Source organism: Eurosta solidaginis, chromosome 4 (genome assembly GCF_040869045.1).
Source record: "Eurosta solidaginis isolate ZX-2024a chromosome 4, ASM4086904v1, whole genome shotgun sequence".
NCBI lineage: Eukaryota > Metazoa > Arthropoda > Insecta > Diptera > Tephritidae > Eurosta > Eurosta solidaginis.
Genome location: NC_090322.1, coordinates 17,899,588 through 17,917,627, shown reverse-complemented (window position 1 = coordinate 17,917,627; position 18,040 = coordinate 17,899,588). Strand labels below are relative to the sequence as shown.

Here is an 18,040-nt window from a genome sequence, read left to right as displayed (position 1 = left end):
GCAATACAGAGTAGGCCCCCTGTATTTATCACGTTCACTTCTTCCAGTTCAATTTCTGAACTGGGAGGATTTCTTCATTTAAATCAATCCTTTCTTCATTTAAATCGTTCCATAATACTACAGAATCCTTTTTTTAATTTGTTCAACAAAAATTAATCGTTTGCCGAAATTGTAATCGTCTTGTTTCTTTTGTTCTCTTCCTTTGAGTTTGGTCAGTGATGCATACTCAAGCAAAAAATTTGCGAAAAATAAAAAAGCGACATTGTTAGCGATGCGATAGCGCTACAGAGTTCCAATTACCTTTCGCATCGCAATTTATTTTCGCATCGCACTGCCTTTCGCATCGCAATACAGAGTAGGCCCCAGAAAATTGTTCTATGGACCGTCCAGGGCGACCAGGGTTTTAATGCAGTCCGTGGTATTTTTATTTTTTTTATTTCCGCCATTCGAATATTCTTATTGAATTTGAGATTCCAATTTACAAAAACATCATGTCAGCTTAGCTGGAATAATTTTCGCAAAATACTAAAAACGGTAAAGGAAGTAGATATAATCCGTTCCATAGTATATGAAGATTTGTGAAACAATTCCAATATAAGCCGTGTTTTTTTTACACGCGTATACGTTTATATTTGCCCGTAAAAAAACGCTTATCCTCGCTTAGATAATGGTTAGGAGACCCATCTAGCGGTAGTGGTGAAATAACTAGCAACAGCACAGGGTATACCGAAAAGCAGAGACACAAATCTCTATTGAATGGCTGTGTATAACATATACATAGCTGCATCGGTTGTGATGAATAGTAGATACACACCGTTTTTAGAGGTGAAACATAGAATTAGTGTTGAGGTGAAACATAGACACATATTTCAGTTACATCTTAGTGTAATACTATGTACAAACACACATCAAATTGGCAATTTATACCATTTGGGCAATTTATTACGTAATTTATCATACAATAAATTTTAATAATAAATTGCCTATTTAAAAAAAATGCGTAATAAATTGCTTCAAACCGCAAATGCAACCTTGTAAAGTGTGTTTATTGAATAGATTTAAACGTCAGTTACGTATGGCTCAACTATATGGTTGACTCATCTCATCAGCTGATTTTATATTTTTCATTCCACTGGAGTCGGGATTATCGAAAGAACATGGCAAACTCAAAATGAAACCAAAACATTGAATACATTTTCTTATAACAAAAAAAATTTCAAAGTTTTATGTTTTCATTCCATTCCATTCGCCTAATACCAACACGCACATTTTGACAGTCTGAACAAAGGTATGTTGTTGCTGTAGAGATGAGCCAACCAACTATCAAATTACTATTGTGTAAGGTAAATTGAGTGGTATGAACACCACTCAATTTAAATCAAAATTGCCTCAATTAATTTCTTTGTTTGAACAGAGTATAATGCGTATTGAAATTGGTAACGTTTTACAAGACGGTGCACCACCTAATTTTTATCGAAAATTATGAAAGGTTCTATCAAAAGACGCGTCTCGACTTCCGTTTTTATAATCTGAAAGCGAAAATTTAAATTTTTATTTCTGTAAAAAATATAAGCAAAAAATCGGTTGAAATTTTCATATGGTTGTTGTTTTTTGCCAGATTTGTTGTACACACACACTAATGCAGAAAGGTGTTCTGCGGGCATTTAGTTTTGATCCCCACACCGGTGTCGGACCCACCCAGCGTAATTGTTTATAAGCGCGGCCGAAGGCCGCCAACTCAAAAAGGTGTTCTATGCAAAACAACTACAGATCGGGCCCCATATTTCGGAACCTATAGGGGTCATTTTACGGTTTTTTGTAGATAACTTTCGACAGAAATAAATTTTTTGATTTCCGCTTTCGGATTCTTAAAACGGAGGTCGAGACGCGTCTTTTGAAACCACCTTTGATAATTTTCGATAAAAATTAGGTGGTGCACCATCTTGTAAAACGTTACCTTGAAATTTAGTATACTAATTTTATGCGTAGCAAACACAGCTATAGTAAGTAATATGTGGTCTTCCAGTGAGTTTTACAGCTCCGGCTCACGCTCAATTCTCACGGGAATGCTCTGGATCATTAAGAAACTTTAGAAGCAAATTTCGTGAAATGTTCGCGAATTTGAAATGTGATAGGCAGATGACGCCGCTGTTTTCATTTAACTCATACGGCGAAAGGCTAAGCAGCGACATCTATTTTTGAAAAAGTAGGTTTATTAAAGGCAGCGTTGCCAAACTAAAAAGAAGTAATTAAGAAATTATCTGGCTCACAAATTGAACCAGACTTCTATCTGGATTTATCTGGCTCAAATCGTTGTTGTTGCATTTACATGCAAAATTATTTATCTGGCTCAGGATTTTGCCACCGGATAATGGCAATAATCAATTTAATTGATACCAGCGTATCGAGTGTTTGTCGATACAATTACTTTTCTCCGATACCTCAGTAGGCGATGCAAAAGTATCAGGGCAGAAGTGTGAATATCTAATTGTTTTTACTAGTATTGTTTCATCCCTAAGTGTACTTAATGGTTTAGTTGTGGAGTTTTAATAATTTTTACGGAAGAGGAAACACTCGCTCAAATGGATACAAATGATTTATTTATCGATTACCTCTGTCGGACCTGTATGATTAAACTGGAGGCCTTCACGTCTGAAGGAAGCACTGAACCACAACACCAATCCATCTTTGATACAATTGAGGAATGTGACGAATTACGAATAGCTGACTTGTTATCCAGCACACTACCCGAAATAGTGCAAGTGCAGCTAAGTGACGAGCTACCAAAAAAAATTTGTTGTAAATGCTTGCACCAATTGATAAGTGTGTATCGGTTCCAAAAATTGTGCGTGCAATCCGACCATAAGATGCGAGAAATGGTTTCTAAAAAATGGCATGATTTAACCATGTCTATGATGGAGGCAGCAATTGAAGATGAAGTATTACCAAATGACACAGATTCATACCCGTTGAGCAGTAGCCAGCCCAAATGCACTGCTCAAAGCTCACTTCTTCCAGGAACAGAAACGGCTCTTGAATGCAGACAGCAGGCAATTGAGGTGGAATCAGCACAACGGAGTACTGCTGAGCATTTACTAAAAAAAGACCAATTACTCGATTTTTGTGAAAATTCGCAAGGCGAGTTAAGCGAATTTATCAAAAACGATCCCATTGAAGATGATGAAAAAAGTACTGATTATAGCGACACAATCCAAGCGCAAGGCGAGTTAAGCGAATTTATCAAAAACGATCCCATTGAAGATAATGAAGAAAATAGTGAAAATAGCGACACAATCCAAGCGCAAGGCGAGTTAAGCGAATTTATCAAAAACGAGCCCATTGAGGATGATGAAGAAAATGCTGAATATAGCGACACAATCCATTCATCAGCCTTTATGACCAAAGAAGAATTTACAACGGAAGAGCAAAAAGTAACTGTGACGTAAGTATGAACTTTTGTTTTATGTATGTACATATATCGCGCCTAATAGCTCGTCCCCAGCCAACATAGGATACCATAAAGAGCTGCGTTAGTATACCCAGCGCAATACTCGCATCATCTTAGCTGCAAACGTCTCAGAATTTAATAAAGCAATCTTCATTTCATAATTTTTATGATAAAATTGCTCAATAATCAAGCTACATTCATACATACATACACTTCCCTCTGTATTTTATGATTATTTAAGAGGTATGAATTATTTCAAAAAGGGGCCATCTTTTATGCCCCCTTTCTCGTGAACTTCCAAAATATTACCTGGTGCTCACTGGAGCTAAGGGAGTTCGATATGACAGCTGTCAAATCTTCCGCCACCTTCTATCATTATATTATGTGTTTTCCCAACAAAATAAAATTTTGAAATACATCTGTTTACAATAAAACGAAGTTTGATATACAGTAAATTTGAGTTAAGTGCACAAGGCTGTTTGTTTATATTTTTTGGTGCTTGCAATTTGACCGTTAAGCCTTATTCAAAGGAAAATTTGTCGATTTGTGGTAAATCTTTTTACCATTTTGTTTGAACGATTTGTAATATTTTAAAATATTAGGGGGATCCACTTTGTCTTGCAAACAGTGCTCGGATTACACAGATTGCATTGCAAAGTCTAGAACTAATACTAATACTGCTAATACGCACTACGCTACCGACTGTCTTACACCCTAAAATCTTTGGTGTGACATTTGATCAGGATCTACAGTTTGGTGAGCATGCAGCCGCAATTGTACCGAAAATCCAGAGCCGTAATAAAATCCTCAAATATCTAGCTGGTAGTACTTGGGGAAAATATAAAGAAAATCTCATTACCACTTACAAAGCAATTGGCCACCCGATGCATTCTACGCGTCACCGATATGGTCGCCAATCGTAAATACTATCCACTGAAAGAAGCTACAGGCCTGCCAAAAAACTGCCTTCGAACCGCAACGGGTTGTCTTCTTATGTCCCCAGAACACCATCTACATAATGAGGCGAGAATACTAATCAGGGAGAAAAATGAAATGCTAACCAAACAGTTCCTGTTGAATACCCAGAAACCTGGGCATCCCAAAAGACATCTGATTGATGAGCCAACACCTCCCAGGGGCTTAAGGAGTCAACTCCGTAAGCATTATGAGGAAATACGGCACCTGAGAACACAGCCGTATGAAGCCAAAAACACAAGCAGGTCCTCAGTGAACTCCAAAGAACTATACCCTGTACTGTACTCAAAGTACTATACCCTAAAGTTGCAGAAGAGGAACGCACCCCCAGCGGGTTAGGGGATCAGAATATACCCGCGGTAGGTATGCCTGTCGTAAGAGGCGACTAAAATACCAGATTCAAGGGGTTGTGTAACGTAACCCTTCAGGTTGCCAGCGCAATATATAGCTTCTCCGAACCCAATTGTCAACCTCACCTATCCGCGGCGAATCCTGTTTCACTAACAGACGAGGCTCTGGCGACCACAAGCTCCTCATGGAACTTGGGGGTTGGGAGGGGGGAATGGCCTGAAGGTTTAATGTGGCCACATAAATCGTTCCCGAGATGGTCGGGCTAGCACCCTAATGGTGCTGTGGTACCGGAGCGTACCGGATCTTTATCCGGCAAAGGACCATCACACCGATAACACTCCCCAAAGCCTTCGGGGAGCAACCTTATCGCTACAACATCAACAACAACAACAACAACAACAGGGGTTGCCGTCGCGAAGACCAGAACATCTAGGAAAGTGGCACCGTCCATAGCAGGAGCTGCATTGGGCGGATGTTGCAAACATATATATTCTTTGCTGGAAACCGTGCAAAAGGAGGTAGGGACTAAGAGTCTGTTTCCCTGACCTACACAACTGCTGCCGGAAAAGAGGGGTGGAGAAGACGTGCGCATGGGCTGATGCTCGGCATTGCTCCCGACTCTACTACGGAGATTGTAGGTATGAGTGGGAGCAGCCGTATGAGTTGGTGACGCCGTGGGGCGCGAGCAGCAGCGGATACTTGTGTCTTGCTGGGCAGCGGGGCTGCTGGAAGGTAGTGGGGGCGCTAAGGCGTAGACTACGGAACGCCCTAGGGCGTGAACGGCAAGGAGCCACAAACGATTTATAGAAGTTACGTGGACGTCTGGTTTTGGGATCTAGCCCAGAACAACCTGTCCGATGCAACCATCCCTTACACGAGACACACTGACAAGAGTATGACCGTCCTAAAATGATTCTTTTCCGGCAAATGCAGCAAAACCATTTCTCAGGACCGGGGTCAGGAGATGGACCCGGATTGGGTTCGTACCTTCACGGAGAATATGGAGCAGTCCCGCTGCAAGGAGCTCCTGGGAGGATGACAATTTGTGGGAAGGACACAACAAATTAAATGGGGTTACACTGAAATGGCAGGCCTTGGTCGGGAAAAATCCCGAGTCGCTCCGGCACATGCCTTGGGAAGCACTATTTGTGATGGGTCGCATCTATTGGATGGGGCGAAACACTGCTACAACAACAACAATGAGCTTCTAAAACTAGATTGTAAGTTGACAAAAAGCATATTTTGACTTCTGTATCAAAAGATCTTCATGAAAAACCGAAAAATGAAAGTGTTATTGCGAATAACTCTTGCCAATAAATGCTACTTTTGACTAGGTAGGCAATTGAAAAGCATGAATTGACTTTAATTGCAAACGAAAATCATGCTCTACAAGTCACTTAAAGTGCCCGTCCTGATATATGGCGCAGAAGTCTGAACCGTGACATCAGATGTACTCCAGTGGGTTAGGAGCAGTGTGTGCATCCTTACAAAATGGCACAATTCAATTGTATAGTATTCGAATACTAAATAATAAAATACTTGGCAAATCTCGTATTGGTTTTGGGTATTATATTTGTGCGGGACAATATTACACAAAACTCTTAGTGTGCATTGAAATAGACAAAACAGACAGCTTAGTGTGCCGGCAAAAATTCACGCACAATTCGAAGGAGTTTTGTGTTTCACCACGCAGGCAGTCAAGGCAAGTTGCACACTTTGGTTAGGAGGATTAGCTTTAACCCGCGACAGGTCTGCCTGATGTAAGAGGCGATTAAAATACCCAAATGATTGAAAGGGTTGTGAAGCACAACCCTTTCAAGGGGTTGCCCAGCTTACTCAGCCCAATTGTCAACCTCTCCTATCCGTGGCGAATCTTGTTTCTTTAGGAAGTATTCAAATACGAAGGGAAAACATACCAAGCGTACATTTTTACTCGTTTTATTTTTTAGATACAATAAATAAAAAAATTATTAGGTTTTTAGAACCTTGAATGCCGAATTTTTCTGTATAGATACTACTAAATATTTAGTGGTAGTAGAAAATTCGTCCATCAGCACTTAAAATAGAAATTCATTGCACTGAGCCACATAGGTCATGTATAAGGTCGGGGTATATGGGGTGGAAATCCACCCCATATATGCAATCGTTTTGCCACAATTTGCACGACTCTCCGCCAAACCACAATCGTTTTGTAAACTTGATCCTTGACTTTGGTTTGCACAAGTAGAGGCGCAGTTCGCACGAGCTGGCATTACGGCAGATGCAACGAAATTCTATACTTTCGTCGCCGAAGTAGACTCAGCAATTCTTTCACACGTAGGCGTTATAATTTCCGCACCTCCTGAAACTGGCAAATAAGATTTGTTAAAAGAAAGATTAATCAACGATTTTGGTGAATCGAAGGAGGCACGTCTCAAACGGTTATTTGAGGCTTGTGAACTCAACGACAAGAAACCAACAGCACTGCTTCGTGAAATGAAAGAGCTAGCAAATCATCGTATGGACAAGGAGATACTTAAGTCGTTATGGTTGCACCGTTTGCCAGTACACGTACAACAAATTGGCAAAGAAAGCAGACAATATCATGAATATTGCTCCAACGCAACGTGTGAACGCAGTCGATATGACAGGGGCTGCAGGTAAGTCATTATCAGATTTAGTAAACAGAATCGAACGGCTCGAGTGCGCCAACGAAATTAATCGCATCGATCAAAGCACCCCAACTCGATTCGTCCTAGGGCAGTACCTGCGCCACGGCAGGAATCGGCAAACGATATATGTTGATATCACCAAAAATTAGGAAATCGGGCAACGAAGTGCCGACAGCCTTGTAATTATACCCCACCAAGATCGGAAAACTAGTAAGTCCTCCGTTTCGAGCGGCTAAACCGGTGAACATAAATTCTTGCCGCCTTTATATTCGTGATAAGACGACTGTCTTAAAATTTTTAATTGATACCGGGGCAGAAATATCAGTTATATCCAAAAAAATTCAAGAAAAACGTAGAACCTTCGCCCATGAAGTTAGTGGCAGCAAACAATAGTCAAATAAATACGTATTGTTCAGTACGAACTGCTTAGTATTTGCTTATAAATGAATTCATCAATGACCCTGTATCACACTTAACGTATTTTAAGAACTAAGCATCACTGTGAATAAGCATTGTCATTCTACGTTGTTTTGATTTACTCATTCTTTATTACTTTACGTTCATTTTGTTCGTTATAACATCGTATGATTTTTTCATAAATATACAGTTTTTAAGTACATTCTAAAAGCTTGAATAAACCTGTAAAATAATACAAATTGAATAAGAAACCTAATCTAAATTACAATTATAAAAGATCCATTTTACGGATCTGTAAAAAATGTTCTGCGCGCACACACAGAGCTACGCACTCACACTTTTCCCTTTCAAATTAATAAAAATTTGTTTAGTTTTTAAATATATTTTTCTTTTATTTAAACTCTCAGTTCTTTGAAACTTTTATTCTAATTAGTCCTTTAACACTCTAATCAGTTCTCTAACACTTTGTTTCTTTTATTGTCACTTGGCTTTAGTTTAAGTTTTTCTGTTACGCTAAGTGCGTAAGTATATTTTAATTTTTATTACAACTTACGCGGCGGCCGGTTTACTTAAAACTAAAAACTGCCGCTATCGCAACTCTGCAACTCAGCAGTTTTTCTTTACGTTGCTTAGCAACGAAATTAATGATGGCGTCAAGAATAAAATCATGGCGTCGAACAACGGCAGTTTCAACCAATCAGAAACTCTCCACATTGCTCGACTCTAACAATTTTAGTGATGCCAAGTGCATCTGATGTATGGTTGCATCTTGCACATTTCTAAAGAGGGTTGCCATCTACAATTTATTTTAATGTATTTTACTTTGGCACTACATCTTCCTCTTTTAGAAAAGAAGAATTTGGTAAGATTAGTAATTAATCTTGCCACATTCTTCGTTAGGCTTTAATATGTTGTTGTAATGTTATGAACGAAGGAGTTTGCTAGCATTAGGGTGCTCTAACCCGGGACTCATTCGTTCATCGCAGTGCAACTTCTAAAAAGATGATTAAAAATGAAAGTAATATTTTGAATAAAGTGAAATATATAAAAGTTAGTTTAAAATATTGAATTTAATGTTTGAAGTAAACCGGTTTTTTGTTATTGTAAAATCTACCTAATTAAATGTATATTTGTTTGTTACATTTTTGTTTAGCCTTCATTGGCGGTTTTAAAATATATTTACATGATTAATAATAGATTATTACATTAATTAATTTTTTGTACTCGATTTTTGTGTACAGTTTTTTCGTTTTCTTTACCTATCTCACAAATAGTTACATTTGGCCCATCAATATTCTTTACTATGTAGGGACCTTGGTATATATTTTTATGTTTATTCCTAGGTTCTGTTTCTACTAAAACTCTATCATTAATTTTAATTTCTAAAGGCTTAGCAGTTTTATCGTATAAATCTTTATTTCTAATCTTATGCTTATTAATCAAATTTTTTGCCATTTTATGCGATTTTTGCATTCTAAACTTAAGCTCTTTTGCGTAATTTTCTACGTTATAGATCGGATCAATTTGCTCTTTTTGCAATTCATGTGGCATTGTAGTTTTTCTGCCAAATATTAATTCAAAGGGAGTAAATTTATTATCAAAAACCGAACTACTTGTAGTATTGTGTAAAAATGTAAAGTATTTTAGATATGTATCCCAATCTGATTACGTTTCGTTTAGATATGCACGCAAGTATTCGTTAAAGACTATGATTTCTTTCAACAGCACCAACAGTTTCGTGGTGATAAGCTGTTGAGAAATCATGATCAATCTTTAAAAGTTTTGTCAATTCAGAGAATAATTCGTTTTTATATTCCGTTCCTAAATCGGATCTAATAGCTTTCATTGTACCATATGTTAATATAAAGGTTTCAAAAATAGCGCAAGCAATAGTTTTTGCTGATTTATCTGGTACAGCTACTGTTACCAGGTATTTAGAAAAGTCACAAATCATAGTAACAGCGAACTTGTTACCATATTTGGATTCCGGAAGTGGACCTATTGTATCGACAATTATTATGTCAAAGGGTTTGCAGGGGGTTGGAGTCAAAACAAGATTTTCCTTTGTTTTGGGTTTTGCTTTATTTAAAAGGCATTTATTGCAATTTTTGACAAATTTCGCAATGTCTCTTGTCATATTTTTCCAATAGTATTTTGTTCTTAAATTGGAATATAATCGTTTTTTACCGCAATGACCGCCTAACAAAGGGTCCTCATGATAAATTGTCATGAGTTTTTGTTTCTGCTCTGTTTCTGTTACAGTTTCTACAGGGTCTGTTAGTATTATTTGTAATGATTTTAGAATTTTATTACCGCTGATTTTAAAATTTGTAATTGAAAATTCTTTGAAAAATATATCATTTTTTGGCCATTCTAACTGCTTAATATTGTGACTGCCGGCTGCTTTTTCAAGCCTCGAAAATAACTCATCTAAATTTGTTTTTCCGTTAGCATTCACAAAATCTTTTCAAATTTCTTTTTTTTTCCCCTTTTTTCTAATTTCTTTTATTATTTCTGCTGCGGTTTAGTTTTTGTTTTATTATAATGCCGAAATTTTCTTATTATTTCCGTTTTTATTAAGTTTTTGTGTTATATCTATTTATATTTTCTTTAAATGTCTTTCACCTAAATTTTTCCACTAGCCACTGCCATGTACCATTTTTGGTAATTTCGAAAAGAATTTTTAAATGTGTTAATATTTATTTTTTTTTTGTTGATTTTCTGATTTTAAAATTTTTTTGTAGATTTTTCTTAGTTTTACAGATTTATGTAATGGTTTTAAATTTTGAATTTTTTTTTTTTTGTAGAATTTTTCAAATTTTAAATTTTTTTGTAATAGTTTTTTAATGTTTTATATTTTTTTTGTAAGAATTTTTAAATGTTTTATATTTTTTTTTGTAAGAATTTTTAAATGTTTTATATTTTTTTGTAAATGGCTTTAAATTTTTGTAGTTTTTTTTGAAGATTTTTGATGTTTTTAAAAAATTTTTTGTAGGGTTTTTGTATATTTTGTATTTTTTTTTGTAATTTTTCAAATTTTTATATTTTTTTGTAATATTTTTTGTATGTATATGTATTTTTGTTACTTATTCAATCATTTTTTTGAATTTTATGTGGGTTTTTTCGCATTAATTGCTGTTACACCCACGCCTGTTGGGAGGCTTTCCTAATGCCCACTCGCCGCATTTACAGGGCTTCGGCCCACGGTCGCCATATAAAAGATCCATTTTACGGATCTGTAAAAAATGTTCTGCGCGCACACACAGAGCTACGCACTCACACTTTTCCCTTTCAAATTAATAAAAATTTGTTTAGTTTTTAAATATATTTTTCTTTTATTTAAACTCTCAGTTCTTTGAAACTTTTATTCTAATTAGTCCTTTAACACTCTAATCAGTTCTCTAACACTTTGTTTCTTTTATTGTCACTTGGCTTTAGTTTAAGTTTTTCTGTTACGCTAAGTGCGTAAGTATATTTTAATTTTTATTACAACTTACGCGGCGGCCGGTTTACTTAAAACTAAAAACTGCCGCTATCGCAACTCTGCAACTCAGCAGTTTTTCTTTACGTTGCTTAGCAACGAAATTAATGATGGCGTCAAGAATAAAATCATGGCGTCGAACAACGGCAGTTTCAACCAATCAGAAACTCTCCACATTGCTCGACTCTAACAATTTTAGTGATGCCAAGTGCATCTGATGTATGGTTGCATCTTGCACATTTCTAAAGAGGGTTGCCATCTACAATTTATTTTAATGTATTTTACTTTGGCACTACATCTTCCTCTTTTAGAAAAGAAGAATTTGGTAAGATTAGTAATTAATCTTGCCACATTCTTCGTTAGGCTTTAATATGTTGTTGTAATGTTATGAACGAAGGAGTTTGCTAGCATTAGGGTGCTCTAACCCGGGACTCATTCGTTCATCGCAGTGCAACTTCTAAAAAGATGATTAAAAATGAAAGTAATATTTTGAATAAAGTGAAATATATAAAAGTTAGTTTAAAATATTGAATTTAATGTTTGAAGTAAACCGGTTTTTTGTTATTGTAAAATCTACCTAATTAAATGTATATTTGTTTGTTACATTTTTGTTTAGCCTTCATTGGCGGTTTTAAAATATATTTACATGATTAATAATAGATTATTACATTAATTAATTTTTTGTACTCGATTTTTGTGTACAGTTTTTTCGTTTTCTTTACCTATCTCACAAATAGTTACATTTGGCCCATCAATATTCTTTACTATGTAGGGACCTTGGTATATATTTTTATGTTTATTCCTAGGTTCTGTTTCTACTAAAACTCTATCATTAATTTTAATTTCTAAAGGCTTAGCAGTTTTATCGTATAAATCTTTATTTCTAATCTTATGCTTATTAATCAAATTTTTTGCCATTTTATGCGATTTTTGCATTCTAAACTTAAGCTCTTTTGCGTAATTTTCTACGTTATAGATCGGATCAATTTGCTCTTTTTGCAATTCATGTGGCATTGTAGTTTTTCTGCCAAATATTAATTCAAAGGGAGTAAATTTATTATCAAAAACCGAACTACTTGTAGTATTGTGTAAAAATGTAAAGTATTTTAGATATGTATCCCAATCTGATTACGTTTCGTTTAGATATGCACGCAAGTATTCGTTAAAGACTATGATTTCTTTCAACAGCACCAACAGTTTCGTGGTGATAAGCTGTTGAGAAATCATGATCAATCTTTAAAAGTTTTGTCAATTCAGAGAATAATTCGTTTTTATATTCCGTTCCTAAATCGGATCTAATAGCTTTCATTGTACCATATGTTAATATAAAGGTTTCAAAAATAGCGCAAGCAATAGTTTTTGCTGATTTATCTGGTACAGCTACTGTTACCAGGTATTTAGAAAAGTCACAAATCATAGTAACAGCGAACTTGTTACCATATTTGGATTCCGGAAGTGGACCTATTGTATCGACAATTATTATGTCAAAGGGTTTGCAGGGGGTTGGAGTCAAAACAAGATTTTCCTTTGTTTTGGGTTTTGCTTTATTTAAAAGGCATTTATTGCAATTTTTGACAAATTTCGCAATGTCTCTTGTCATATTTTTCCAATAGTATTTTGTTCTTAAATTGGAATATAATCGTTTTTTACCGCAATGACCGCCTAACAAAGGGTCCTCATGATAAATTGTCATGAGTTTTTGTTTCTGCTCTGTTTCTGTTACAGTTTCTACAGGGTCTGTTAGTATTATTTGTAATGATTTTAGAATTTTATTACCGCTGATTTTAAAATTTGTAATTGAAAATTCTTTGAAAAATATATCATTTTTTGGCCATTCTAACTGCTTAATATTGTGACTGCCGGCTGCTTTTTCAAGCCTCGAAAATAACTCATCTAAATTTGTTTTTCCGTTAGCATTCACAAAATCTTTTCAAATTTCTTTTTTTTTCCCCTTTTTTCTAATTTCTTTTATTATTTCTGCTGCGGTTTAGTTTTTGTTTTATTATAATGCCGAAATTTTCTTATTATTTCCGTTTTTATTAAGTTTTTGTGTTATATCTATTTATATTTTCTTTAAATGTCTTTCACCTAAATTTTTCCACTAGCCACTGCCATGTACCATTTTTGGTAATTTCGAAAAGAATTTTTAAATGTGTTAATATTTATTTTTTTTTTGTTGATTTTCTGATTTTAAAATTTTTTTGTAGATTTTTCTTAGTTTTACAGATTTATGTAATGGTTTTAAATTTTGAATTTTTTTTTTTTTGTAGAATTTTTCAAATTTTAAATTTTTTTGTAATAGTTTTTTAATGTTTTATATTTTTTTTGTAAGAATTTTTAAATGTTTTATATTTTTTTTTGTAAGAATTTTTAAATGTTTTATATTTTTTTGTAAATGGCTTTAAATTTTTGTAGTTTTTTTTGAAGATTTTTGATGTTTTTAAAAAATTTTTTGTAGGGTTTTTGTATATTTTGTATTTTTTTTTGTAATTTTTCAAATTTTTATATTTTTTTGTAATATTTTTTGTATGTATATGTATTTTTGTTACTTATTCAATCATTTTTTTGAATTTTATGTGGGTTTTTTCGCATTAATTGCTGTTACACCCACGCCTGTTGGGAGGCTTTCCTAATGCCCACTCGCCGCATTTACAGGGCTTCGGCCCACGGTCGCCATATAAAAGATCCATTTTACGGATCTGTAAAAAATGTTCTGCGCGCACACACAGAGCTACGCACTCACACTTTTCCCTTTCAAATTAATAAAAATTTGTTTAGTTTTTAAATATATTTTTCTTTTATTTAAACTCTCAGTTCTTTGAAACTTTTATTCTAATTAGTCCTTTAACACTCTAATCAGTTCTCTAACACTTTGTTTCTTTTATTGTCACTTGGCTTTAGTTTAAGTTTTTCTGTTACGCTAAGTGCGTAAGTATATTTTAATTTTTATTACAACTTACGCGGCGGCCGGTTTACTTAAAACTAAAAACTGCCGCTATCGCAACTCTGCAACTCAGCAGTTTTTCTTTACGTTGCTTAGCAACGAAATTAATGATGGCGTCAAGAATAAAATCATGGCGTCGAACAACGGCAGTTTCAACCAATCAGAAACTCTCCACATTGCTCGACTCTAACAATTTTAGTGATGCCAAGTGCATCTGATGTATGGTTGCATCTTGCACATTTCTAAAGAGGGTTGCCATCTACAATTTATTTTAATGTGTTTGACTTTGGCACTACACAATTAGTGTTTGAATGCAACATTAAAATGATGCCGAAACCCGGGAACTTCGAATGCAAGTGATTTTCGTAACTATACAAATATTTGCTTTGCTTTAATACAAGTAATATAATATTTCGAGGTTATTATCTCTCCCAACACTTCGCCAAATCGCCACCAGTTGAATGCTCAATATTTAATAAATATATCCTATAACCTGTTTTGATCTGAGTAGAATGGAAGTTGTAAGCACATCCATTGAAGATCAACGACGGATGCAGGCGCATCGCCAGCGTATGATGGACTCGTTCGAAGCAAAACCATCCGACAGAAAGACGAGAGGTTATGTTCAAAGCTTGCTTACCGAAACTGATAACATTTACCAAAGCTTCAAGTCTGGGCACGATAAAATCTTAGAAACCCTACGTAATAACTCAATTCAAGAAAAGGGCGTTCCCTACTTGACTAAAGATGTGTTATACTCATGCTACAATCTATATATTTCATTCAAATCAAAGTTAATTGACCGTCAGCTTGAAATTAGCAATCCAGTTTCACCAGCTATTCATGCAAGCACTTCCGCCACTGTGAATTCTAGGAACAACACTGTAACATCTGCTGCTCGGTTGCCAAAAATCGAGCTTCCTACCTTTTCTGGAGATTATCTGGAATGGACTCCATTCCGTGATATGTTTCTGTCACTAGTTCACAATAACACAGCTTTAACAGGTGTCCAAAAATATTTTTATTTGAAAGTTCTTGTACAGGTACCTCAAAGGAAATGGTAGATGAATATCCAGCGGCTGACGCTAGCTATGCTCTTGCATGGTCAGCTTTAGTAAATCGATACCAAAATAAAAGAAAATTAGTTGACCAAATTTTTTTTTGCAGCATCACCTACCGATGGTGGCCTGCAAAGTATAAAAACACTTCTTGATTTGACCAGAAATTGTCTGGCTTTATTAAAAACGGTTGATGTAAGCACAACAGGTTGGGATCCTTTACTAATCTTCGTACTCACTCAAAAACTAGATAAACAATCACGAAAAGAATGGGAACAGTCGTTACATGGAAGCAATGACATTCCTCAGAGCTTGCTGAAATTCCTTGAGAACACCTATCGTGCGCTTGAGTTTGTTGAAGGAGATAGTGAAGCGAATATAGTTGTCTCTAGTGTTTGATTCTAAAAATAAAGTACCAAGCAAACAGCGACGAACTTTGCATGCAAATACAGCGTCTGCACCTACAACATCTGCTAGCTCCATCTGTCCCTTTTGTCAAAAGCATCATCACTTGTATAAATGTTTTAAATTTTCTGCTCTCTCTTCTTACGATAAGAAGATAATGCTGAATAAGCTGTGTTTAAACTGTTTAGGTAAGGGTCACACCTACAGTGAATGCAAAATCGCATCATACTATACTTCATACAGCCTTTGCAATCAGAGGCTCCAATAATGCTAATGGTGAGTTGAACGCAACTGTTTCTCTCTGTACAACCAGCAAACCAGTTAGCAATCAAGCTGTAACACTTATAACAACACCAAACGTACACTCTATCGAGTAATATTTCTTCTCCGGTCTTACTAGATACCGTTCGAGTAATTGCTGCTTCATCATCTCATCGGTATAATCTCAAAGCTCTTGTAGATCAGGGAGCACAAGCTTCGTTTATAACAGATAATGCTGCTCAATTACTCCACCTCAATAGAACCAATGTTAACGTGTCGATTAGTGGTATTGGGGGCATTCCAGGCATAACCGCAAGAAAAGTAGTGAGTCTCACATTGTACTCACATTATGAAGAGGAGTTTTCGATTAACTGCAGATGGTTTGTCCTACCAAAAATTACTTCATATAAACCAAGTCTAGTAAAGGTAAGCAATTTACCTAATATTTCTGATTTACATCTCGCAGACCCAACTTTTGCTCCGCCAGATGATATCAACATGATAATTGGATGTGATCTATATGGTGATATTTGCTAACCAATATGAGAAAGTATAAGCGGGGAATATTATTACAAGAAACACATTTTGGGTGGATGATTTCTGGCCCTGTTAATAACAACATTTCTGCAGACGTAATACATTCGAATTTATGTACACATGACGACACACTTCGATTATTTTGGGAACAGGAAGAGTTGTTTGATGAAAAACCTCTTAGCCAGGAAGAAAGAGCCCGCGAAAAACTATTCCTAGAAACACATACCAGGGTTGACAATGGACGATATACTGTCCATCTTCCTTTTAAGACTTTACTTACCAACGGAAAGTTGCCGTCATTTCCTTCCACTCATCTAGTTGCTGTGGAAAGACTACGGCAACTGGAAAGCCGCTGTAAATCCAACAAAAGGTTTGAAATTTTATACAGAGAGTTTCTATCAGAGTACGAAGCATTGAACCACATGGAAAGGATAGGTGAGTTCCCAAGAGATTTGGAAGAAAATCAATAGCTTTTGTGCCATCATGGCGTCTTAAGAGAAAGCAGCACTACAACTAAATTAAGGGTAGTATTTGATGGAGGAAACGGCAAACAGCAGAGCCCACCTCTTAACGACGAACTCGCTCCTGGACCACCTTTACAGAATGACTTACCTTGTATAACTACCCGTTGGCGCTGCCATAAAATTGATTTACTGACTTGGAGAAAATGTATCGTCAAATAAAGATTTGTGATGACCACCAACATTTTCAGTTTATTTTGTGGAGAGATGATGTACGGAAGCCAATAGGTATTTATAAATTGGGAACCGTTACCTACGGAACTACCTCAGCTCCTTATTTAGCAATACGTAAAACATACGTCAATTAGCTTTTGTTGAGAATACCGAGTTCCCTCTCGCAAGTGAAATATTTTTGAAAGACAGGTATGTTGATGACATAATGTCTGGGGGTTGATTCCATTGCAGAGGTAATAGAATTACAACAGCAATCGAGTAATCTCTCTAATCGTGGTGGATTTAATTTAAGAAAATGGAACTCCAATTCTCTAGAATTAATGAATTTTATTCCGGCTGAAAAACGAGATAATCAGGGCTGTCATGGAATCCAATTGTTGTCGGAATCGGATTTAAAAACGACAAAATAATTACTTTGGTGTCATGAAATCCAATGTTATCGGTTTAATGTTCGATTTGGAATTAGTGTCGGTTTTAGGTGTCACAGAATCCAATAATATCGATTTTGCTATCGGAAACAATCCAATCAGTTAAATGCTGTTGGATTTCATTTTTTTCCTAGTTGTATTTCTCTTGGAGTTGAGCATTTTCTAATAATGTAAGTAAATAAAGGTTTATTTTACAAAAATAAATATAAAATTACATATATTTTCGTTCTTAATAGCGGAAAACATAGAAATTCAATGCAAAACAGTATTTTGACTGAATTTATAGAGAAACATCCAGATATTGCGAAGGGCTTCACGAAGCACATCATCTAAAATCGTTAAAACCGTGCTTCTACCTACACTCATGCTAGAATCCTTGGCAACTAATC

General features: G+C 35.6%; 1 protein-coding gene across 3 annotated transcripts in view; it reads left to right on the top strand.

Moving 5' to 3' along the window:
• Positions 1 to 2,457: 2,457 nt before the first annotated feature.
• Positions 2,458 to 18,040, top strand: part of LOC137249167 (zinc finger protein 665-like) — a 129,266-nt gene continuing 113,683 nt past the window's right edge. For 2 of the 3 annotated variants that reach the window (XM_067780452.1, XM_067780453.1), the window contains exon 1: positions 2,459 to 3,442. In XM_067780452.1, coding sequence (XP_067636553.1) covers positions 2,583 to 3,442 — 860 coding nt within the window. In that variant the 5' untranslated portion in view covers positions 2,459 to 2,582. Of the gene's footprint in view, positions 3,443 to 18,040 lie in introns of all 3 variants that reach the window. The other variant, XM_067780454.1, reaches the window with a different exon arrangement.